General features: G+C 29.6%; 1 protein-coding gene across 1 annotated transcript; it reads right to left on the minus strand.

Moving 5' to 3' along the window:
* Positions 1-2450: 2450 nt before the first annotated feature.
* Positions 2451-10029, minus strand: LOC114406212 (BEL1-like homeodomain protein 9). Its single transcript, XM_028368856.1, has 4 exons — positions 8518-10029; positions 4110-4471; positions 3670-3730; positions 2451-3491 (listed from the first exon to the last, which is right to left on the minus strand). Exons 1-4 carry the CDS (start codon positions 9409-9411, stop codon positions 2955-2957), a joined length of 1854 nt encoding a protein of 617 aa, XP_028224657.1. The 5' UTR covers positions 9412-10029; the 3' UTR covers positions 2451-2954.
* Positions 10030-21584: the final 11555 nt, after the last annotated feature.

The following is a 21584-nucleotide window of genomic DNA, read 5'->3' on the forward strand; positions in this document are numbered from 1 at the left end:
GCTTTTGTGCCCCCACCAACATTTTTTTAGAAGGTGCTACACCCACTTGATTAATTGCCCCCTTATTGTCATATTTAAATCATAAATAGAATAATTAATTGTCCTTAGGTCACCCAATTTTATTTCCTAATAAAATAACTATGAATAACAACATCATCATATATTAGCAAGAACCATCTTAATTAACTTAGTTAAATGGCTTTTCTTCCGTTTTCTCTCCCTTTGCTTGTTACTTATAGTAAATGACAGGGATAACTAATTGCTAGTGGTTATATTGTTTTTAGTATGTGATATGATATGAAGTGTGCTTGAAATCCTCAATGCTCCGATAGGTAATTAAGAATACTAGTTTATTGCTAATTGCTTCTCTTTTGCAGTTCTTTACAAGAACTTAGGTTTATGAACCCTTTAGGACTCAAAAATATCCTCCCCACCAAGGAGATATGTAAAGCTACGATATGAAGAAGCTAGAATTAGGATGATAGCATAAACTACTTTGGACATGTAAACAATGATTACATTAAACATATTCACTAGTTTAATAGCATACACAATGGAAATTGTATGAACTTCTAAATGAAAATTTAAATTTCTTCAAAATTATTTGCATAAACCATTGACAAAGTTTTTAAATTAAGTTATTTTGCCATTCAATTTACTTCTTTGTTTTTCTTTATTTGATAGAAAAAGTTGTACTTTAGGATAGTAATGACTAGAAAGTTTGGAACATTTGCACAAGGTTTATATACTAACGATCTTAAATTAAATTACCCTTTTCATAGTGCCCCATTTTGATTTGGGAAAACTAACTCCTTTTTTCCATTTGGTGTTGTGCAGTTCACTACCTTAAAAGTAGTTCAGATTTCATGAAAGATTATGAGTGGGTCATGTCTTGTGTTTAAAAAGTGCAACATCAGCTGTGGTTCATAAGGTCATTGCAAAATAACCATTTGTTGCCTTTCTTTTTCTCCTCAGTGGTGTGCCCCTTCCACAATGGTGGCTACGATGATGTTCTAAGTTGCGGTGCTGTCAGTAGCCAGCTATTGTCAGTGGAGCAAAGGATAGTCACCAGGGAAATAGAGTATTAACATAATATGGTGTGTGTGACATAAAATTATATTTTTTTTAAGTATTTGGTCAAATATTCAACTTTCAGATTCGAGTATAATATATAATATATATTAAATTTATAATATATATATATATATATATATATATATATATATTATAAATCCTTCCTTAAATGAATTTTAATATATTAAGAAATTAATTTTTTATTCCACGTCATTATTTAAAAAAAAAAAGTGAAATAAAGTGTAGGTAGACATAAGTTTTGACAAAGACATGCCTAGGTTTGATTAGCAACATAATGGACATGTCACCACCAATTTGACGTGCCAACTATGCATGTCTATCATTATTAGATATAACTAATATTTTAATTTATGCATTGTGCTATATAGAATAAAGATTCTTATATAATTAAAATTTATAATCACTAATATTTTAATGTATGAAATATATTATAATAAAATTCATAATATATATATATATATATATATATATATATATATATATTATATAATTTTTTCGATGAACAATTTAAATTGAAAATATAAGATTATTCTTAACAATTGTCTATTTCTTTTTTAAAAAATAATTGAAATTCAATATAAGGTTCGAAATAATAGAAGGCGATTTAGGTTTTCAATATAAGTTAAAAGACATAAACAACTAAGATAAAAAAAAAAGGTAGCTTGAAATGATAAGTTTTTAGATGACAAAATAAAATTGGAATGAGAGAGTGTGCTAAACATTTTTAATTAGCTTTACAATTGAAAATTAATTATCGATAAAATTAGTGAATATTTCATACTAACAACATTTCAACTCAAACAAAATGATTTAATATTTTTTTTCCTTGTAAAATAATGTGTGAAATACTCATTGAAAAGAGAAAAGGAAAAATATTGAAAATATCTAATTTAGGGAGTGAATTAGTACAAACATTTACTTTTCTGAAGTATATTCTAATTTATAATAAAATAGTAGACAAATATTTCTTAATTGAAGGATGAACTTTGGGAAAGAAAAAAAGATCTAAGGATGAACTTAGCATGAATTACAAATAAGTTAATAATTGAAAATTAAGCTTGAAAGTTGACCACATAAGAGTACACTTGACTAAGTGGACCAAAATGAACCGACTCACATAGCCCATACTTTTAACTAGTTAAGTGAACCAACCCATTAAACTAGACACATTTTTAGAGTTCTGCATGCAATGACCCACATCACATAATCCAAAAATGTAATCAGCATAGGGAGATTAACGAATAAGATTTTACATAATTGATAGAGATTAATTAATTGTAGGCATCGATCTTTGCAAAGGGTTTTTCAATTAGTGCACATGAGAACTTGCAGATTCCTTATATGTAGGAACTACATTTGCAGCATAAAGACACGAAGATATTACTAATATGATGATGACTAGTACAATCATGTCGAACAAGATTTCAAGTATTACAAATTGAAATCCATTTACCTGGTTTGGATGACAATAATAATATATATAAAAAGTATATAAAAAAAAAAACTTACAAACAGCTTAAATAGCCAGAACATTTGGATTTACTCCAAGCAATTAAGGTCAACAACACAAAGGTGAATTGGATCATCACATCTTCTATGACACAGTATCAATCGCACCCCTTTACAACCTTCATACAAGTGAGCTCAATTAAAAAACACCGGTTAAAGTCCCCCGTAACTGGAAAAGGTTCATTCATCATTGCCAGCATAACCACAAAGTGCAACAACATTCCAATCCCTCTTCTAACTTTTGGATAATTCATGAAAGCACAACAGAAACATGGTTAGTATTATATCACCCCAATCAAATTAAAACTCCATGCAAAGAAGTTGCCGTTATTAGACATTGAAGACCTTCTTCAGCCTACAAAGTCATGCAACAGTTGTCCTCCAATGACATCTCTTCCAAAATGCCTATTTTGTGACTCATAACCACTCATAACATAGCCTTCATTGTTGGTATCAAGAGCAACACCAAATCGCTGCGCTGCATTCAAGGGGAAAGGTTCAGCCAGACCAATACCATGATTCTGATAAAGGCCTAGTGTGAGTGACACACTATTGCTAGCACTGCCACCACCCATGCTCACTCCAACACCCCCTCCTCCTGGCTGATTGCTTGTGCAGGGTAGATTCAGCTGTTCCTGAGTCCTAATTGGTACATTAGGAAGTTCGTTTATGGTGTGCTTGTAAGGAGCTTCCTGAAATTTATCTGTGGAGGTAGATGGATTCTCAGAAACAATGGAGTTATCAGAAGACAAATGATCACTTAGCTTGTTCCTGCAATGCTCTTCCTTCTGCGGATTCTTTGGAGCTTGCCGTGTTTCTAGCAAATGTATTTCTTCCACCATTGGCTTCCAGAGCCTTACTCTTGCATTAATGAACCAATTAGACACCTGACACAGATAGAAATTGTCAAACATGAGAAGAACAAACACTTTAACCAATAAGAATGAAATGGTTCGGGTAGAGATTATTTTTGAGAAATAATCAAAACACAAGCTAATGTTTCTTCAAAATAAGTTATAAACCAAACACACAATGAAGGATGGAACCTTTATCAGTAATATTTACCTGGCTACGAGATAGACCAGTTTGTTTGGCCAACATTAGCTTGTCGGTATCAGTGGGATAACTGAAGAGAAAACAAGTAACTAAGCAATCAAAACGCCATAAACACAAGAAAGGACTTCAAATGTATATAAATGCATAATGCATAGTTTTGGTAGGGGAGTCAAAATCATGTCAGGTATATAGCAAATTCGTATTTGACCCCCCCTCTAAAATAAGTAAGGATAAAACAAGTAATTCCAATTGTTGATGAGGAAATCAACTGTTGATATTTCGGCACATTTCATGATTTGTTATACGTGTGCACAAAATATCAATCATTGATTTTCATTTCAACATTACTCTACCCTCGAAAGTGAGTTGCTTACTTCAAAAGAGCCAGATCCAACAAGGCATAACTTAAGCGTTGTGATTCATATTAATAAACATTAAATGGCACTTACGGGTGCAGAAAGTGCTCAAACAACCAAGCTCTCAGAACAGTCACGGCGCGCTCAGGGAGTCCTCTTTGAGGCCGCCAAACAGGTTGGTGCTCAAGAAACCCAGGCCTTTGGCCATAAGGGCCTTTATCACTGTTGCCAAACCATGGAGATTCATCTTTCCTGTTATTGCTGATGTGAAAATGAGCTTTATTGGCAAACTGAAGTTGATCAGTAATGGCATTCTTCAAGCATCTAAAATGTTTGGACATGGCTTTTATAGCCAAACTTGCATAAGGAGCTGCATTGCTCAGGCCAGAGACATACTCAAATGAAGTTACTACCGCGTGCATCTGCTGATAGTATTGTCTGTACCTCCTGTAAACCTGTTCAAGATAAATGAACAACAATTCTCACAATGAGGACAAATTTCAAGCATCATTGTAGTTAAGGAATTCCTTGAAATTTGCTGCTCCTGTTTAAGCAATAAACTTAGCATTGACATGAAAGCAGAAATGATTATTCATGCTACCATCTGCTAGAGCTTAGAATAGATCTCATTTCAACTAATGGTTAATAGAGACTACTTGATTAACCCACCATATAACAATAAAAGGCTTAAACAAAGAACTAAACATGAAGTCCGTATTGGCCACGGGTACTTTACCGTGTTTGTTATTGTAAAACTATCAACATTTGTAACATAACTAGTTCTAGATTTTTTTTAACTGAAGCATGATTTATCAAATGAAAATTGAGAATTGAGAAATGTAGTGTGGCACCAGAAATTCCTCACAGCTGGTGAACACTGTCGCATCCTAGCACCTTTCAAACAGGATACAGCTACATAACAAATAACATGGCCAACAAGTGGGAAATTTTTTTATAACAACCAAATTTAAGTCCGTACATCCCAATTGGGTGGTATACTAGCACCAATTAGATAATCTGATATTTGAAATTTCATAAATGAATCTATTTTTGGACAAGAAAATTCTGGAATTTAGGGTACATGTACCAAATTGCGTTTACCAACATAAATAATATTAGTGGTAAAAAGAACTAATATACTCTTCCAGTCTAGGCATAATAGTTATCATCATAAAGGCCCAATTCAAGAATATTGTTCGTCTTGGGGGACAAAGGAGGCATATTACTGAAAATACCAGATGCTAGACTTTGGAAAACAAACAAATGACATTTACCCGCCCAATCAATTCCTGGTCTAATTGAAGACCAGATTAAAATTTCCCAGCAAGAATTATCAATTTCTCAATAAAAGAACATAGAAAGGTTAATAATCCTTAACAACACCAACTTGGTTTTAAATTGCAGTAGTAGTCATGATTGTGGTAGCTTTGCAATGCAATTGCCAAATTGCAGGCAATGTGAGGTTAACTGAGGGTTGAAGTGGCCAGCTGCACTCATGTGTGCATCGTAGGTAGCTCTTCTTGAAACAAGGGCAGCCAGGTCTTGTTCCAATGATAAGCATATCCAAGCACTTGGAAAACCCTCTCTTACAAACTAGCTATCAAGGGCAGAGAACAAAGTCACTTAAGTACTCCACCAAACAGTGCATGCTACTCAACGTGCGACTAACCAAGTCCCTATCAGATACATATGGCCCTAAGTAATTCACATCATTTTGTGGCAACACATGAGAAGCTCCCCATACTAATTAAATAACATATTTACCTAGACACTCCAACAAGAAAAACAAATTAAATGCAAAGTACATATGAGAAAACTTTACCCAAACCTCACAAACTAGTCAATTTCCTAGCCTTTGCATCCGATAACTTTGAATCTAAAAGACCCAGACACAGGGTGGATGACTTGGAATTTCATGCAACAATTGATAGCAAGAAGTCCTATCTGTTGGCAAGCATGACTCCATAAAATTTATATCAACTTTGCTGGCTGACATATATTCTAAAAATCCACATTTATGAGTTTAATATTGCGGCTAATGCTGCACAAATTACTTGGGACTGCCTGAAGGTTGACCACATATTCTGAATTTCTAGAGAACTGTAAAAGAATAGACACTTTGTTGTTATCTTAATATGCTTACCATTTGAGAAATAATAGGGAGGAAGCTATGTGCATTACAAATCCGAAGAGCTGCATGTCTCAAATTTACCAGACCCAATCAACCAAATGAGTAATAGCATTACAGAAAAAAGGGAATATTTTTTAAATGTTTGGGAAAACAACTATAATGAGAAAATAAAAATAAGACTTGGTACAATACAACTTCACTTCATCCGTAACAAATTTCATCCACTTCAAAATTAGATAATATATGGAATCTAATGTTTTCAAAGAAAAAGAAATATTGAACTTTACTACTTCACTGTTACATACTATAAATTTATGTTCAAGGTCTTGATTTTCACACATCACTTCAACCTAAATGACTTTTACACCATTTCAATTCTAGCACAAGAATTGATCAAAATTCCTTCACATTTATGTGAACCAGAAAGGAACCAAACCGATCACTAAGCAGGAACACGTAAAAAATGAGGTGGTAGAAAATAAGGTGAAATTTTACAATAAAAAAAAAACTTAAATATGTTTTTGATTCCCAATAAATATCCAATTTTTGTGTTTGTTCCCTAATAAATTTTTGTTTTGCATTGAGTTCATAGTAAAATAACACTTTTATTTTTTATCCTTGATATTTTGTTTTAGTCCATGATAAATTAGAATATTTTATGTTTGTTTCTTAATAAATTAACAAATTTTATTTTAGTTTGTATTAATAAAAAATGGGAAATATTTATCATGGAACAAACACAAAATTTACTAATTTATTAGGGACTTAAAATAGGTATCAAGGACCAAAAACAAAAATTGTTGTTTTATTAGGGACTCATTGCAAAACAAAAATTTATTAGGGAGCAAATGCAAAATCGGACATAGAAAATAAGCTGAAATAAGCATTTTGCTTGATGTGGCAGAATAAACATTTTTCTCTACCACACGTTTCTTCAAAAACAATTGAACTCTGATTAATGGCTTTCAGTGATAGGTTCAACCAGAGAAAAACCAAAGGCGGTAAATGTTTTTTCTTAAAGCCGTTCTATTACCCAACCAAGATCAATTTGAGAAACAACAATGCATAAGATAACATTAAAGCTTACATTTTTACAAGGCCATAGTTAACTAACATATTTCAAACATAGCCTTACATTTTTATTAAGGCTCATAGTACTTATATGCCTGAAGCTGATTTGATAGTTTGTTAAGGGATACCTTTGTGGTCTAAGATTAAAATTTATCGTATACTTTAGTTTCATCGGCATGAGAAGAAAGATAGTTTTCCATATAAAATTAATAAACATTATTAAAATGATATAAACATATTGCATGTTTCCATACTAGATAAACATCACAAACCATGAATGACACATTTATCATTCCATACATGCTACAGTTTATCATTAATATTGTCCAATCAGAAAAAGTAACATATAAAAAAATCTAATATCCCAATACAGAATCAATACACCCGCCAAATATGCACCATATCATATGAGACAATTCTTGCAAAAACAATCTATTAACAATAATTTCCAGCAAAAACACTATTTTAGCATCAAGATCTTCAGCAATATGTCAATTAAAATAAAAAAATAAAAAATTAAGCCAACCTTACATGAAGTTAAAACACCTTGTCATGTAAGTATGTAAGTTTCTTTAACCTTTGAACCCCATGATCATATCAACACACACTTTTTCGGAGTATAAATCTTTTCCGATGGATTCCTTCAACAACTTTATGCAAATTATCCCTCCCAAACTGGATGTCATGGTCACATTAGAAATCTTTATATAGTTGACAGACACTTTACGAATACCATGCTCATCTTCGTGCATATATTCCCTACCATTAACTTTTCCAAAAGGACAATTGAGTTCACCGAGGCCATCCATCACAGGAAATACAAGAATCTTGATGATGCACATAGAATGTACAGTTAAAAGACCATCCATGAAAGCTATAAATTACAATAACAACATGACATAATAAAAAAAAATAACATCATATACTGCACGCTTACTCAACACAATCAATCAGAATCTAAGCAACCTTCCACTTTGAAGGAATCACTAACCATACATTAATGATAGATAGACATCACGAGCAAACTTTTATAAAACCTTAAAAATATTTAAAAAAAACAAAAATTGGCAAATTTAATTTACCCAAAACCCATTTATCTTCTGGATAAACCAAACTAAAAACAGTAACAAAACTGGACAAAATGACTAACTTTAAATCAAGAGGAACATCAAGCATCAAACATGAAGAAATAAACAAAAAAAAAAAAAACCTTTAACCAAAATTTTAATGTGACAAAAATAACACAAACCAAGAAGAGAAGAAAAGAAAGAAAGATGATATTAAAACATAAACACAAACCTCATCAAGCATAGTTAAGAGCCTTGACTTTTTGCGACCTTGATCACCCCCATGATCCCCTAGTGGATCTTCACTTGAACTCTGTGGAGGAGGAATAGGCTCCATCAACGATGCATCAGCCACAATCTTCTCAGCACAAACCCCACCAACATCACATAACTCTTCCAATAATTGCTGTGCAGGCTTCAAGAACCTCGATCCCTTCAATATTGAAGCATAGCCAGTAAATGGCCCCATTGGCACTGTGCACCTCGAAACCTCATTCAAACCAGAACTCCCATAAATCACCCCACCACCACCAACCTTATCACCATAAACCACAGATCCGTATCGCTGAAGATTCACACCGTTGTTGTGTGATGACAGAGACAAAGACAAAGGCTCAGGCTTAAACACCATGATCTCACTATTATTGTTGTCGTCGTCGTTGTTGTTGTTATTATTATAACCCTGATCAAACTCTCTCAGGTTCTGTGCTTGGTAGAGAAACATGTTGTTGCTGTTGTTGTTGTTAATAACCTGAATTGTGGCTTGGTTCAAATGCAAAGACGATTCAGGATCCAAGTAAGAAACAGAAGAGGAGTTAGAAGAACAACACGAAGAAGAAGAAGAGCCATTGTTCATAACAACTCCTCCTCCTGCTGCTGCAAAACCCATCATCAAATTCGCACGTTGTTCTTCCTTCACACCACAACCACCCAAGTTATGTTTTTGGCCGTTGTGGAAGCTCGTCAACAACAAATCAGAAGATATAAAAGAAGAAGGGTCGTACAAAGGAAGCAAAGTCGAGGAGGGCTCAATGAGACCATGTTGTTGGTTCTGTGTCGCCACAACTCTAAGCTTATCTCTTCTGCTTTGTTGTGGCACATGGTAAGCCTCAAAACCCTCAGCCATAGCAAAAACAAAAACAAAAACAAAAACAAAATACACAAAGCACAAAACACAGAAGCAGAAAATGAAGAAGCTCTCTTCAACACATGTTAGAGAGAGAAGAGTGAAGTGACGATGATGAAAAGAGTGGATGAAACCAAAGGGTATGTGTAATTATGGTGATGTTATTGTATTGAAGCATGATAGAGAGAGAAAGTGGTTTGGTTGGTTTCTTTTTTCTTTCTTTTTTTCTATCTATCTATGTTGTTTCTATGTTGATCAGTTAGATAGATACGTGAGAGAGAAAGTGGGATTTTTAATGAGAAAATTGAGGTACGGGTTTTGTGTTCGTTTGTGTGTGTGTGGTTTTTTGACAGCACGCACACTCCAATTCCCTTGTTTGGTTCTTTCTTTGTTTCTCTCTCGCTACAGTGAATAATACAGAGATTCTTTCTTTCTTCTCCCTTCAAAACAAGGAACAAACAAAGTGCAAACTCATCACCAGGGACGAAGAGCTATAGGGTTTCCAGAAAACAGATGGTCACCGGCTATTGCCGGTAACAACTGAAGAAGTAGTAGTGGTGGTATGCAATAATGTTGTATAATGTATGTAATGTGTGTGTGTCTGGTCTGGTCTTTTCTTTCTCGCAGGGTTGCAGGTATTTCTGACACTGGGTTTCTGGGTTTTGTCGTTTTCCCGACCCTCTTGCTTTATCAGATTTTATTTTTTTGGTTTACTGGTGTTTAAATGATTAGAAAATATATCTTGATTATTTTGACATTAAATTTTGGGAACTAAATTTTATCATAATTTTGTATCAAAATAATTTATTAACTGTTTTTTTTATTTTAAATATATTTTTAATTAATTAAATTAATCTTATCACCAAAAATTCGCCCAATTACATGGTACTTAGTTTATTTAATTTTTATATGCAGTTTAGTGATTTACTGATATATAATAATGTTATTTTTTAGGTTAATTATTTGATAAGCCTAAATATGTTTTTATTTTTAATAAATATTTAATTTTTATGTTTGTTGTCAAATAAATTTTTATTTTATGTTGAGTTTTTAGTAAAATAATAATTTTATTTTTAATTCTTAGAACTCTTTTTAATCTTTGATAAATTAGTCAATTTTATATTTATTTTATAATAATATTTTTATTTGTTATTAATCGGGATTAAAACAAAATTTATTATTTTATTATATAACAAATTCAAAATTTACTAATTTATCAAAGATTAAAATAAAATATGAAGAATAAAAAGTAAAATTATTATTTTATTAGAACTCAATGTAAAACAAAAATTTATTAGAAAACAATCACACAAATCAAGTATTTATTAAAAATCAAAAACATATTTAAGTTTTATACGATATTATCTGTGATAATTTTTTTAAATCATCATAATTAGGACATTTAATTCTTTGATGGGACCCTAGGTGTCCTTACAAACCTCAATCATTTGGATTGATTAAAGGATTAATCATCAATCTAGGATTTATCACCCCTCTCCAATAATGTATTACCTTTGTCTCTAATTATAAGACATAATTGACTAATTTACGCTTATTAAGAAAGTTATTTAATTTAGTTATTAGTGTTAAATTTATAATATTTTTTAAAATTTATCCTTAATTTTATTGAAAATTTATTCATCTTCTTCAATCTTCATAAGAGAGAGAAAAAGATAATTTTAAATATTTTTAGTCAAAAAATAATTAATGAACAAAAGAGATCAAATGAAGTCTTATAATGAGAGGGGGAAATTGTTGATTATATCTTATAAATAAGAACCAACAAGTATTTTACATGAATCAAATACAAGTTATCTCTCATGAGTTTTTCAATGTGTGATATCAACTCAACTATAGACATTGAATCTTTATGACAACTTCATATTAATTACATGTTAAAATTATTGTGTTGTATCAAATTAAAAAGAGCAATTGGAGTTGATTTCTTTTTTTATTTGTGAGTCAAAATAAAACTAAAAATACTATAATTCGAACTATCTTGCTTGAATAAATTTTTAATCTATAAAAATGAAAGACAAATAATAAAAAATTAACAATAATTCATATATTTTATTCAACTAATCAAGCTAACAACCCTTACATACATGAACTTGATTATTTGATTTAAATAAGTAAATTTTTGGTTTAATAAATTATACATATCATGCTAATTAATTTTCCCTACATGAATAAAAATGCTAATTTCCTTTATAATATTAATCAAATAATTATAATTTTGTTAAAAAAATCAGATACTTGTAATTATTACAGATAAATAATTGTTTTTAATTTAATAAAGAAAAAGATAAACTATTTCTTTATTAATTTATAAAAAAGCATAAAAATAAAAATTATTATTTCTCTTTCATAAAACTTTCCCGTAGTAGAATAAAAGATTTTAAATATAGAAAAAGGGGTGATGAGATGAATGATAGCGATAGTGATGGAGATGACGCACGTGAGAAGAAAGGAACAGTGCGATGAAAGAAAGAAAGGCTGAGTTTACCCTTCTCAGCACTCATCCGCCAAACCTAAAAACCCCTTTTGCCTCACTCTCTCGCGTTACGAGGTTTTCATGCTTTTCCCTTTTCGTTTAATATTAAATTATTAGTAGGGATTAGTGAAGGAAAATAAATAAACAATTAATAAAAGATGTAATTAATCAGTATTTTACAATATTTATTAATGAACTAAAATTTTTAAAAATATTATTTGGAAAAATAATAAAAGAGTAAAATAAATCATAGGCAGACAATATAATTTTATAAATTCTAATAATAAAAAAAATTTAGTTCCTTAATGAATTATCCAAAGATATTTATTAACCTTTGTATTAATAAAAAGATAAATTCTAATCATTATTTGTGGTTAAAATTAACAAACGTAAACTTAGTGAGGACCCAGATTAATAATTAAGTAATCCGTAGTTAAGAGTCAAGTTCATGTTGGTTTTGCGTAATTGATCGACACGTGTTTCTTTTCAATTGTTGGAACAATAATAAATTTAGCAAACAAAGCTATATTAATCATGGGGATTCGAATTGTGAGATTGAGGGGACTTCTTGTTGTGGGATCAGCAAAGTAATTAGTGGATTAAACTACAGTAATCATGTTCAACTGATTATTTATAGGCTTATTTATTCACTTTTCAAAATCAATTTAAGCATTTATCTTAATTATACTATATTTAATAGTGGTTTAAAATTAATTCTATTAAAATTAGTCTTTTCAACTTAAAAATAAACGAAACTTGTGCCTTTGTCGTTAAGTAATACACAAGTTAATAAGTTTACATAAAAAATTGTAGATATTTGTTAACTTGCAATTCAAGTGTTGTGTAGAAGTTAAAAACTGCGAGTTTGTATTTCTATTAAAAAAAATCTGCTTGGACGTCAATAACACAATTTCTTTCAGTTATGATTTAGGTGCCTCCAGCGATGATGGACAGTAATGCAAACACATCTTTAAGATTTCTCAAAATTTGTGTTTCAATTTTCTTAATTAAAAATTGAAAATTTCCATTAGTTAAATACATAACTATTAGACTGTCTTAGAATTATGATTACTAATGGAGTAGATGCATATTTTTTATATGCTAAAATATATATTTTTTCTCCGTAAAATATGAATCACAACAGTTATGATTCTAATATAAGATATTTCTTATATTAATGGATTCACGAGGCTTAACTAACAATGATTATAGCTTGCAAACTTTCAAAATTCAATTTATGAAGCATTCTCCTCTTAATTATTATTCGTACACCGCGAGAAGTTTTATTGTTAATAAAAGTATAATTTTTTTATAGGCAAATGATAAAAGGAGAATTTTTTTATAGGCAAATGATAAAAGTAGAGTTTTATTGTTATCAACTAAAATATATAGTTTGTTTAAAATTATAAATTCAAATCTGGTTCTATTTTGTTTAAGATCGAATCTCGTTTTATTACTATCTCTTATTTTTTATTATTATAGCAAAGAAATTCTACATAAAATATATAATATATTAATATTATTATTAAAGTAATCTGTATTAATTATTGTCATATTAATATTCAAAATGCATGTCAATCAATAAAATATATTATCACGAATCTCTATTAAATGAGCCACTAAAACAAATGTTTTCTAAGAATGTATTTTGCTCAATCCAATAGTCAGATGAAAAAATATTATGAATAAAGCAGTAGATGTATAATTAATCTTTACTATTGAAAAAACTGATGTTGAAAAAAAAATGGAGAATCTAAAGGTAGAATGAAAGTTGCTAATGATATTAATGAATCAAATTTTATACATATTTTACTCAAGAATTTGACATCATTTATATCTGTTAAATATATGATCTTGTATCTAAATATTTTTGTATTACTTTTTCTTATCATTTCAATTATTGTTTAATTATTAATTTGGTCCTCAAATTATTTTAAAATATTCAATTTAATTTTTAAATTTTTAAAAGATTCAATTTGATCTTCATATTTTTTAAAATGTATTAATTTAGTCATTTCTATCAAATTGGGTTGATGCCAGTAGCAATGTGAACGTCAATGCTTTATATAAGAAGTTTTATGTTGATAAAATTGTTTGTTAAATTCTACATAGACTTGAACCTTTCTTGTTTTCTAAAGTCAAGGTTTTTAATGCATGATTACTTTGTTATGATAATTTATTATATTTGACTAAGTGTTGTTATGGTTGAATCATTAATTTTGTATAAGCAACATATGTTGATTTTAATTGTGATTATGTGAAATGCAATTTGTTTTCTTATGATTGAAAGATTGGATAATGTGAATCTCATAGAATTATAACTGTGGAATGTGTTGCTTTACTTGGAGATTAGGGAGGTGTGACCTCGAGCATTTGTTGCCTGGGGACTATAATGAATTCATGCATTAGACCTTGCGTGTTGTGGTAATTACAAGTATTTGGGAAAGAGTCATGGTGTCGACTAAGACCATGTTCTAGTAGGCATAATAGGTCTCAAAAGATGTGCACATTTGTGTGGTGGATGCAAGAACTTAGGCACGAGTCTCAATGTTGGTTAAACCCTTGTTTTGGTGGACATTATGTGTCTTAAATGATGTGCAATGTTTTGTGATTAGTTCATAGGGACTCAGGCACGAATACCCATGTGGTTAGGATGTTTTCTTTGAGAGAGAGTAATGTGCTTGAGAGATGTGCAAGCGGACACAAACTCCCAGTGAAATGATAAGATACTCTTCAAGAGAGTCGTATGTCGGTCATGGTGAAAGTTGAGATTTCGCTAGATGACAGTCGATTGACGATTATGTACCATGAGGTGTGGATGGCATCTATATTTTTGTTTATGATGTTAAATCTAGATGATCTATCAGGCTTGATTCGCCTTTCATCGACATTCTGTACTTGTACAGCCGAACCCACAACGGCAATAAAGTAAACACTCAATGAGAAGTGTGTTAAGGAATAAGTTCTTATAGTTAGGATGGCCTTACAAAGAAATACCTAGGGTGTGCTCATTTACTTTCTGTTCCTTGGGGATATGGCGCTAATTTTATGATTGCATTTTTCACAGTGTCGTCTTTGTAATCCCGACAAATGTGAGGCATAACCGGCCGGTGAAAGCTTGTCATCATACCATGGCATAAAGTGTACTCCTGGCAGTCATTCAAACTAAAAATGTTGTAAGATCCCTGAGTTTTGAATGTTCCAGCGACACTTGGGTAGTGTGACAAGTATGTTGAGATAATGAAAAGTGATGCCTTAAGATGCATATCGTCCCTGATGTCACCCCATTCATGGAGATTGTGAATACCATCTTCGACTTTTTCAAAGGTGCCAAAGTACGTACTCAGGCCACCGTATATCAGGGACGATTCACCTCAGTAAGTGACAGAGCCACCTTATGATGGAAGGGTCTCAGAGCATATGATAACTGCACTTCTCTTTCCAGTACCCGTCTTGGGAGACAAGGAGGCGACAGAGGATACTTTTGATCATGCTTTGGAGGATAGCGTAGCGACAATAACAATAGTTGGTGGGGGACTTCCCCAGGGATGAACATGGTGGCTCATTAAGGAAAGCAATAATAAGGATGTTGAGGAGGATATGTGGGAGGTTTCCTCATGGGAGTTCCAATATTAGGGCTCTTCTAACTGACAACCTCTTGTCTCACCCTTTTTTGTGTATAGTTTCTTCACTAAGTTTGGGTTAGTAGTGACTGCTCCAGGACGGGGTGTTTTCTTTCTTTTGCATAGGTATGAGTAGATCTAGGTTCCAGATATTTTGTTTGTACTTGCATTGCAGACATCAATTTTTATTATGTGTATTTTGGGGGCATATCAACTATCTGATGTATCTAACTATTTCAAACTCAGTACTTATTGTAATTAAGCATCATTAATATTATATATATTTAAGTAATTTAAGTTTATACCACTTCTCTTTCTCTTTATTCAAAATGTGTATTATTTATATTTGAAACACATTTGTTTTAACTAAATGATTTATATTTCTGTCATGACCTACATGTATAAATGAATAAAAAGAATAAAAATGACTTGGGTTTTCTTAAGATAAAATGTTTCCATAGTTGTATTAATGAACATGATTATATTAAAATGAATTACATAAAAAGTGGAAAATGCATGTTTATTCATAATAGATTTTAAGGTGTGTGTCTTTATACGAATTTGGTTAAAAATGATTTGATAATTAAAAGTTATTTATTAATGGCAATAGGATAACCTTAATCACAAACACTATATACAAAATATTCATATATTGATGTTTGAGATGCACTAACAAATATTTCATCTTTCCAATTACTTTTTTATATATATATATATATATATATATTCTTCCTTTTCTCCTCTTGTCTTTGTATATTTGGTCATTGTTAATGTATGAATCCAAACAAGTTGTTGAATAAATCTTGAGAAACAAACCAAATATTAGGTTGTACTATAGATGTATCAAAATTAACAATGACTATATATTGTCATGGCATAAGAATGTGATTAATATAAATATTATTTTTTATTATAAATTCATGGCATTTCTTTTTGACATGTTAATACCTAAATCTTGTAATCTTGGGTCTTTAGAAATTTATAGTTTTTTTAATATATTGATTTTCTCTTAATATTATAACAAATTACTTATATAGTTAGTATTTTAGAACATATGAATATTTCATATGATATTTGATATATTGCATATATGAAAATTTCATAGTTGGCCCCCTAACATTGAGAAGTCTAGATTTGCCCTTGTTTTACACTATTGATATATAGTAATTGAACTCTCTAGTTAGGATCTAACCCTCCATGAAAAGTTAGAAAATCTTGCATATTTTGACCAATTCAAGGTGGAAAAAAAGGGTTGCTTCCTCGGAAAAATTTGAATAAAGTTGGGCTAAAAGATCTCATTCAAGACAAATTCATGAGAAAGTTGAATCTCTTTGGGATCTACTCCAACATTTAGAAATTGGTTAATTGGTTAATCGGTAAAGATAATTGTATTTGATGTCTTGCCCAATAAAGAGACCCCAACCCTAGAAGCCCTCTCAAATGGTGATTCAACCTGGATTCTACATCTTGGGATCAAGCCAATTTTTTTATTTTGTAACTACCATAATTAGGACATTTGACTCTTTAGTGGGATTAGGTATCTTGATAATCTTCTATCCTTTGGATTGAATTCAACTCTAAATATATATAGAATACGACTCATATAATAATATATTTTTATGTGAGAACAATTTATAACAAGCATTAGATCATAATTATAAATAATAAATAATTGAAATCAAAATATTTAAAAATTCAATTTAAATTTAATATAATCATTAAATCTCTAAACAATTCACCATCACCATCCCTATAATATATAATATTAAAAGAGGCATTACTACTTGCATAATTTTTAACAATATTTTTTTTGCAGGAAATATTTTTTTCAATATTAAGAGCCGTGGGATAGGGGATTTGAATGCATGCATTTTCATAAAATAGTACAATACATACTGTATGGCCATAAACACTCATTGCTTTACTATATAAGTTTCAATTTCGTATTGTTCTTGCCTATATTTGAGAGTATTTGGTCTTCAATCATGCCAGAGAGTTTTCAGTTAATCAATAATGGAAGGACATAAATATTAAATTAGTAATAAGTTACTGTTTTTTTAATCTTTGATTTTTATGAGTATATTTTTTAATTTAAGTTCTTTGATGTTTTTTTTAATTTTGGTCTCTATCATCTGTTTTCATTATAAATTTGACATTTTTTCACAGTGGCCAACTAATGTAACATCAGCAATGATGTCAAAAAGACTACAAATAAAAAAATTATGGGAATTAAAAATGAAAAATAATAATTTATATGAACTAAAAATAAAATAAAAATAAAACTTATATGAACTAAAAATGAAAAAGTGACATCTTTATATATGAACAAATTTAATTGAAAATTAATATAAATAAAATAAGTAAGAATGAATTAATTAAAAGATTTATCTATGACAAAGTATTCTTAAAGTCATCATCTTCAATGTCGAGAGTCTGATTTTTAGGTTGGTTTGCTATTGCCTTTGTATGTGGATGTTAGTGATTTTCAGCTAAAGGTGATTGACCTTTATTCAAATGAAGCCTCACATTTTGATTGGTTATATGTTCCTTTACCTACCATGTCAAATAATATCTCATTTTTGGCCTTGATGTTCCTCATGACTAATATTTTCTTTTATCTGTTCACTTGATCATTTTTTCAATTCCTCACCTTGACTTGGTGGGCATGGAGGCGAGGACAAATCCAAAAAATCATCGAAAGGGGGGCTAAATTATTTTTTTACTTTAATTATTTAAATATTTAACTTTAATAAATATTGACTTTTATAAATTTATTTATTAATTTTACAAGTAAAACTAAAATTAATTTTTATTTCAAATGATACAAGAAGAAAATAATTCATACAATTTTTTTTTCAAGTTTTGAAAGACTTTTTGGTTTCAAAAACACAATAGTAATCAAAACAAACAATAATTTCATTATAAAAAGGAGGAACAAACACATTAAATATAATAATAAGCAAGGTAAAATATGTTTTTAGTCTTTTATATTTTCCTTGAATCTTGTTTCTAGTCTCTCATCCTTCATATTATGCAATTTAGTTTCTTAAATTTATATAAAAAAAAGAAGAAGTGATTTTAGTCTCTCGACTTACTCCTCAATTTTTGCATTTTTTTTAACTTCAAGTAGTAAAAAGAAACTAAAAACATGTTTTTTTTATAAAATTAAAAAACTAAATTGTTTGATATGAAATTTCGAGACTATAAACATGATTTAATAAAAATATAGAGACTAAAAACATATTTTACCTTAATAACTAAAAACCATCAAATTTTATAACAGTTATGTATAATAATTATATATAAATATATTCATAATAAATCTTAAAATAATTAATGTCAATAAATATATAGATAAATGAATGACACTTATAATAATAACTAGCATAGTTAGCCTAGATAGTTGATAAAAAATAATAGAAATGTCATATCATATTTATTAGTTAGTATACATATCTCTTTGGGTTAGATTATAATTACTAGCAACAACTATTTATTAGCTAGTATACATATCTCTTTGGGTCATTTATAAATATTTTCTTGTCTCAACTCACCAATGTGTCTTTTACAAGGACAAAACCTTAATGGTCATCGAGCACCTAAACAGACACTATCTTATATATAAGACCCCTAATGATGTTTGCAAATTTGAGGTCAGAACAATAATAATTGATAATATATTATTATAATTATTAATAAGTATATATACATATATATTTATTATAAGTAATATGTTTTATTAATTATTATATATTTTTCTTTTAAGAAAGAGTTAAAAAAAATGCTTTTGAGAAAGGGGGGCTAAAGTCCCTGCTAGCTCCCATATATATTCGTCCCTATATGGAGGTGGAGATTCAATAGAATTTTTTAAACTCAACATTGGTCCCTTAATCATGTCTACCATATGATCCACCTATTTATGGTTGAATTTTGCTTATTCCATGCACAAATATGCACCCAAAATTCTAGAATAATAGTGCTAGTGAGAAAAAAATTGAACTTTGTCACTTCATGTATGGCACATGATTCTAATCATGCATGTGGTAGATACTTGTTGGAAATATGATAAGGTAAAACTCAAAAGAAATCTTTACTAATATGGGCCATGAGCACATACATGAGAACTTCACACCACGCTTTAACATAAAAATCTTAACATTTGTAGGTCTTTTTCATTTATATTTTATTCAACTTATTCATTTTTACACATTGTAAAACTTCATCTTTATACTTGAACTCCAAAATCACTCCAAGGATGACTCCCTTCCACTATTGTCCCTTCTTAAGTGGAAACCTTTTTTCATTCACGGGTATTCAATAGTGACTCTTAGAACTTATCCATTACAACTAATATGTTTGATCTAAATATTTGACACTAGTGTTAGGCCTTTGGAGTTTATCCATTGCCATCAATATACTCTAGATACTTGCATCATTTTGTTCACATCAATCTTCATATATGAATCTACCGTCAAGAAGACTTTCATTATAAAGATTCTCGAACACAAATTAAATTATACTCGTTTGAGTCGATTATTTGATCAAATCATGACTCTAATATCACTTATTGAAAATTCAAAGGTGTAAAATATTACAAAAATTTTCACCAATAAACCATAAATAAACTACATAAGTAAACTTAATATCATATTTAACTGAATATCATATTTAACTCAAAAATATTAAGTATTAAGTTTGTAAGTTTTTCTCATATATGTATACATTATTAAACTTGTCTATTTTTATTTAATATAAGAGTTTACCTTTACAATTAAAAGGAAAAGCACATGGTATCTTTTACCTTCATTTTTCCTTTCCGATATTGTGGTAAGATCTTAGCGATCTTAATCATTACTGGTAATCCAATCATGTACTTCACTATTGCGTGTTATTCAAGCCTAATGTTGACGCATGCATGCAGGAAATGCGATTAGTGTAGCGGCCCCAGTACTGGTACGTACATATGCATGCAAATCATGTGTTAAGCAGTTGAGGGGTGATATCAATACCATGTTAATACTTTCTAAATAAAAAGTTGAGTATTTTTTTAGCCAAAAATATATTTTAGGTGCATCATAATTAAACTGGTGAATTTTATTTTGGATTTCTAATATTTTTTATTGAGTTTTTAATAAAACAAATATTTTATTTTTTATTTTTGATATTTTGTTTTATTTTCTGATATAAATTATATAATGAATTTTATTTTGAATCTCTAATATTTTTTTATTTATTATTGATTTCTATCAACTATTTTTAAAGGGATTAATACAAAATAAATGAAATTTATTAAGAACCAAAAATAAAAATTACCAATTTATGAGGGGTAAAATCAAATATACCAAAATCAAATTTTGTGTTTTTATTAAAAACTTTTAAAAAATATATTAGGAATCTAAAATATATTTTAATTTTGATATCTCTAATTAAGTCGTAAACAAGTATATATGTTGATCTATGCGCTTAATAGTTAAGCATTTTATTCAGCATATTTTTAAAATATAATATTTTTATCTTTATGAAAATATAATGTACGGAAAAATAATATTATGTGAAAGTATTATTTATGCGGTTAATTTTTATTATATTTTTCAAAAATAATTTAGATTATTCCCTAAACTTGGCACGGAGACCTAGTAGTAATTATTTTGTTAACAATATTTTATTTAAAATAACACAAAAACTTAAAATTAAAGTAGCAAAATAAAACTTATTAGTTAAACTATAATAATTAATAAATTTTATTGGTGATATAAAAGATGTTGAGTTGGACCTGGTGTGACTACTTAATACATATTTGGTTTGCACTTAAAAACATGTTCCAATATAAATCTAACAAATAAAAAAATATATATAAAAATAATAATTCTGATCTTTTTACATCAAACTTAATTTTGCAATGAATTCCAAGAGCATTCATGTTAGCATCCACTTTTCATTAATTGGTTCGATGCCTTTAATATACATACCAGGTGAAAAGAAAAAAGGAAAGTCAAAACTGAATTTTGAAATAAGAAGAGAAAAAAAAAGAAGAAAAAAAGAGTTTTTTAGAAGTT

The sequence above is a fragment of the Glycine soja genome, chromosome 3 (assembly GCF_004193775.1).
Source record: "Glycine soja cultivar W05 chromosome 3, ASM419377v2, whole genome shotgun sequence".
Classification (NCBI taxonomy): Eukaryota; Viridiplantae; Streptophyta; class Magnoliopsida; order Fabales; family Fabaceae; genus Glycine; species Glycine soja.

What these genes read in the sequence shown, in the direction of transcription:
- LOC114406212 (XM_028368856.1), bottom strand. Translation starts at nt 9,411, where the DNA reads ATGGCTGAGGGTTTTGAGGCTTACCATGTGCCACAACAAAGCAGAAGA. An exon ending in TCTTAACTATGCTTGATGAG is followed by an intron (nt 4,472 to 8,517) that starts GTTTGTGTTTAT and finishes TATCTTGAACAG; the next exon opens with GTTTACAGGAGGTACAGACA. An exon ending in TTTGAGCACTTTCTGCACCC is followed by an intron (nt 3,731 to 4,109) that starts GTAAGTGCCATT and finishes TTTTCTCTTCAG; the next exon opens with TTATCCCACTGATACCGACA.